This window comes from Ursus maritimus, unplaced genomic scaffold (genome assembly GCF_017311325.1).
Source record: "Ursus maritimus isolate PB19 unplaced genomic scaffold, ASM1731132v1 scaffold_19, whole genome shotgun sequence".
NCBI classification, from domain to species: Eukaryota; Metazoa; Chordata; class Mammalia; order Carnivora; family Ursidae; genus Ursus; species Ursus maritimus.
Genome location: NW_024424341.1, coordinates 1,902,265 through 1,907,489, shown reverse-complemented (window position 1 = coordinate 1,907,489; position 5,225 = coordinate 1,902,265). Strand labels below are relative to the sequence as shown.

At 52.4% G+C, this 5,225-nt stretch overlaps 1 protein-coding gene across 4 annotated transcripts in view; it reads right to left on the bottom strand.

Moving 5' to 3' along the window:
- Window positions 1-5,225, bottom strand: part of LOC103673841 (kelch domain-containing protein 4) — a 48,218-nt gene that overhangs the window by 6,867 nt on the left and 36,126 nt on the right. For all 4 annotated transcript variants that reach the window (XM_040633201.1, XM_040633203.1, XM_040633202.1 and 1 more), the window contains one exon: window positions 2,465-2,624. In XM_040633201.1, the coding sequence (XP_040489135.1) occupies window positions 2,465-2,624 (160 nt within the window). The remainder of the gene's footprint in view (window positions 1-2,464; window positions 2,625-5,225) is intronic.

Sequence of the window (5,225 nt, the reverse complement as noted above, 5' to 3'; positions counted from 1 at the left end):
CAGCACGGGGCAGATGGCCCTGCCCCTCTAAGCAGCCAGCAGTGCCAACCAGCTGCCTCATCATCTTGGCAACAGGACGTCCTTTATAAAGTTAGCACAACTTTATCCTGGTTCCCTTGGATTCACAACAGCACCAAGTGTCAACACCTGGCACGGGGGACCGCTGAGGTGCCCAGGTGGACCGTCTATGACACACAAAACCAAGAGGCTGTTTCGCCCACCCCTCACAAGACCCTGCTCTGCAGGCGGCTCCAAGCTGCTTCCAGGGCATTTGCACTTGATGCCATTTGGCGGCTGTCAGCTCACCACCACGGAGCCTGACAAGGCCTGCCCCGGACGGGGACACCAGACAGGAAGGAGCCCTCCGCCAGTCCAGGCTCCAGGACCGTGAAGCGTGTGCCAGCCAGGACTCAGGCAGCCCACCACCCACTTAGACTGACACGCTTCAACATTTCATAGCGGCCGTAACTCCAGTCTTCCCGACTGTGACACATCCCCCATGGATCCAAACAGACAAGCTTTCCACTGTGATTCAAACGCCAAAGTCCTGGAGCAAGCAGCCACTGAGAGAAGCGGTCTTGGCCTGTCCACACCCCTAGCCGGTACTGCTCGCTGGAGAAGAGCAGTTGTTGACAAGGAGGCACTATTTTGATTAAATATCGTATCTCTTTAAAGTGGCGTCAGCATCACAAGCTTCCCTCCTGTATCCCGTCTGGTTCATTCGATGAAGCACAAGGTGTGGGTACAACCTGTTTCTCGGGCCCTCCCAACTATCACACTTCTAGCTGAGGCCAGAAAACCAATCAACGTCCTCTTTCTAGAACAAAGGCTGACCACTTCCTGAGCGGTAGGGCCATGACTCACGGGGGCAAAAGGGGTGGGGAAGAAGGCAGACACAGGACACTCTCCCACTGCAGGACAGACTCCTTGCCAGCACCCTCCTGACCACCCACAGGCAACCTGCTCAGCCCCCAAGTCAGACGGCCCGTTCCACGCGTGGGAAACGAGATTTAGAACTACGGTGAGACACCGCACATCCACCAGAACGGCCGAGAATAAAAAAGACTGGCGGCATCCAGGGTTGGCAAGGCTGTGGAGCAACCAGTGCGGGAAGGGCTGTGACACGCCCCACCCCGTGACCCAAGCAGTCCCACTCCTATCTGCCCAAGGAACCAGAACGTAGAGCCGCACAGTGACCTGCACAAGGACGCCCACAGCAGTTCTGTTCATAAGGGTCAAAAACTGGAAACAGCCCAGGTCCACGAATAAAGAACCGAGAAACCGTGTCACTGTGGAATACAGCTCGGCACGAAGACGCAAGCAACGAAAACGTGCAACGTGGTCAGATCTCAAAAGCACAGTGAAGGAAGGATGTCCTCCTCCACGGAGCACATGTGTCCCAAGTCCCAGAACAGGCATGTCGAGGACAAGGTGGGACAAAGCAGAGACCGGCACCTGCCTCCGGGTGGGGGAAGGGCACAGCAGAACGAGGGCTTCCGAGCACCCACACGCACCATCTGTCACAACCAGCAGGTACACGCTTAAACCGTGTGCACGCCACTGCAGAGAAACCGTACATTAAAAATGGAACATTGAGGGGCACCTGACGGGCTCACCTGGGGGAACACGCAACTCTTGATCTCAGGGTCAGGAGTCTGAACACCCGGATGGGTGTAGAGATGATGGAAAATAAATAAAGTTAAGAAAAACCTTGAACACTGAACTCTACATGCTGATACGCGTGCTCCGGTGTTCCAGGGGAAGTGACTGATGTCTGCGCTTTTCTCTGAAATACGTCCAGAGAGCTGACGGGGGGATGATGGGCACGCCTACACGAGGAGTGAGGACAGCAGAGCGCTAACTAGAGAAGGTCTGGGTGGGGGGACGTTAATTCTTTTAAGTCACTATGTTGGAGAATTTCAAACTATAAAGGCTAAGAAAAAGCCTGCAGTGAGACACCACCTCATCCCTGTGGGGCTCACAGGTGTGTACAAGCCGGCGAGGGGCTGCTTGTGGGCTGCAAACACTGTGCAGGGCACCCTGTGTGGGGACCACACCAGAGCCAGCCTGTCACACTCGTGCACACGCACCCGCAGAGGCACGTAGCACTCACTCCAGCGCGTCTACAGTGCTCGCGGCAACGGTGGCTTCCACCACAACAGAACACTGTACTGGAGCTGGTGTCTGTGGCTTAGGCATCAAGAGCACCCCCCCCCCCAATACAGAATTATTCACACTGCAGCATGCTTGGGCCGTATGGGTTACAACATAATATGGGGTAATATGGCTGAAAAAAATCTTAATATATTCACAGGGAAACAGATGAACACTACACCAATTTCTACTTCAATAGAAAGTGTTTCTATTAAACTAATTCGCAATCCTATTTGGAAGTTTCCATTCCTGGTGAAAGTGAAAAAGGCAACGGAGAGGAGCTCCGGGTTCCCTGCCTGCCGTGTCTTACCTGTTTTGAGTAGCCCCCGTAGATGACGATGCTGCCCTGGGGGGTGACAGACATCTGGCAGCCTGAGCGAGGTGTGGGCCCAGCCCCTGACGGGGACAGTCTGCTCCACGTGAACGTATCCAGGTTAAAGGCATACACGTCATTATAGTAGATGTAATCTCTGGTTATAACACAGGGACACAAATGAGGAGGTGGAGACATTAAAAAGTGAACCTGATTCAAATTAAAGGCAAATTTTCTGCCATTTGTAGTAAGTTACCAGTTTCATTAAAGTTCAAATCCACATGAAGGGACCACGGGCATATATGACTCCACATCTGGAAACTAGAGATAACGATAGCTCAAAGAAATACTGTAATTTGCCTGGATCTGAAAGCCTTTTTATAGTCTGAGAGTATATCATACTTCCTTATAAAACTTACAAAATCACCATCTTGCAAATCATTACATTAGGTTACCATGCGTGTAATTTTAAGCTCATGAATTACAGAGCCAAGTGAATACTCAGAAAGGAGACACTCAGAGCTGGGCAAGGGCTGGGAGGAGACCCTGAGCCAGGCTGAGCATTCCTGAAATCGGCGTGCCTAGAGGCCTGTCCCTGTAGCCCGGCAGCTGTGCAGCAGCAAGGGGACCCTGAGGCTGCGCCCTGCCTGGTGCTCCTGGGACTGAAGTGGCAAAGGACTCGAGTGCAGAGGGGGCCTTGAGAAGGAGCCCGTGGGTGGGAAAGCAGCGGCTCAAGGATGCCGTGTTCTGACGTAATGTCATGGACAGGCACGGGCAAAGCCAAGGGGTCCTGGGCCAGAATGACATGAGAAGAATACAAGGTGCTCTCCAGGTATTCAAAGCAGACAGCCAGGCCTGAAGTGAGCAGCTGTCCCACAGTGTGAGCAATTCTGTCTTTCCTACAACTCACCCGAGTGTGGCAACCCGCAGCCCGCGTGTGGAAGCGCTGCCGGGACAGGAGCGCCGGCGAGAGCCCAGTGGCCTCAGCCGCACACAGCAAGGGCACAGGCTGCCACCCAGCAGGTGCCCCTCCTGACTGGCACCCACAGAAATGCTTCTCCCTCTGCACTGCTCGTGCTTTCTCTCTCTCCCCCAAATGAAGTCTTTTAACAAAAATTCCCTTCTACACATAAATATCAACTGTTCTTTGGCTTTTAAAGTCTAACTAACTTGTTTCATAAGGAAGAGGACTACACAAGTAGCTTCACTAGTATCTTTGTTTTTTCCTGTGTGTTTAAATACTTTGTAAACAATAATTTTAAGCAAGATAACAGATAATAGTTTTGAAACCGTTCTGATTTTGAAAAGGTTGCAGATTCCAACCATCATATAAGCCTTGATCCACTTTCTAAGCTGTGAGCTCCCAGGGGAAGGGCCTGTGCTGGCCCCAGCACCTCGCACACGAGCGGTGAATTAATGCACCGGCACACGAATCCCCATGTGTGTATGACAAGTAATTCCTAGTTTAAAAAAAAAGTGTCAAGAATAAATAATAAATGACAATCCCTTAGTATACGTATAAACTTTCACAAACAGCCCGGGCTCTCTCATCCCACACGGCAACGACCCACTGCACGCCTGCAGGGCGGGAGGCCGAGCCGCCCGAAAATGAGCAACCGTCTGTGCAGGCCACACTCCACCAGGCGCTGCGGAGCCTGGTTTCCGCAACAGGACGTGGGACCGCGACGGGCTCCACCAACAGCACGGTTTCTGAGACTCAGTATTAAAGCATTACTACGCCCACGTTACACCTTTAAGGACACAAAATCACTCCTGTTTAACTTGAATTATGCTTTTAAAATCCCCTCCAAAAGCATTCAAGATTTTATATCCCCTTTTCTCAATTAATAAAACATCTTTATTCATGAAGAAAAACTGCAGCTGTAATTGAGCCAAATCTACAGTACAGCACCTCAGCTGAGACCAGGGTGATGGGTACGAAACACCGCAAGACCCTGACTCAGACCCCCTCCTTCACGTTCACGTCCAACGACTGATTCAGGAGTCAGTCATTATCAGAAAAAAATCACGCGGTAGAAATGTGAGAGGTGCCATGATGGTTCATAAATTGAGGACTCCTGCTCTTTCTTAAGGAGTCAGGAGAGGGAAGCGTAGAGCCCGGCTGCTGGGAGAGACAGCCACCCACCCTCCTCCACGTGGGGCCTGGTCAGAAGCAAAGCACAACACACGGGGCCTTCGCCAGGCAGGACAGCCTCGCCGCATTACACAACCCAGCACTGCATGACGATGGTGACAGGAACACGGACCTGTCCCCACGTGTCCTGTTTCTTGGAACTGAACTCAGGACCTCCAATAGGCTGTGGTGTGGACGACAGGCCAGAAAGCCTGTGAGCCTGGCCGGGTGTGAGCACACACAGAACATACGATCCTGGCGGTTTGTACCAACACAGCCCCTCTTCAGACACCCCTGCTCTCGCCGCATCCCCAACACAGAGAGTTCAAAGTTATTTTAGCCCAGAGGTTCTCAGAGTGGGGTCCCTGGCCAGCAGCAGCAGCGCCCACAAATTTGCAGAAAGGCAGAGTCTCAGACCCCACCCCAGGCCTACTGAGTCAGAAACCAGAGGGTGGGGCCTGGCAACCAGACTTCTACCAAGCGCTCAGGGGATGGTGTACCAGGCCAAGGAGGGGAATCCTGTGTTACACAGGACCGGCCGTATCATTTGCAGGTCTCAGCGTAAAATAAAAATGCAGAGCCCGTTGTTCAATAACTATTAAGAACTTCAAGACGCTGACGGCC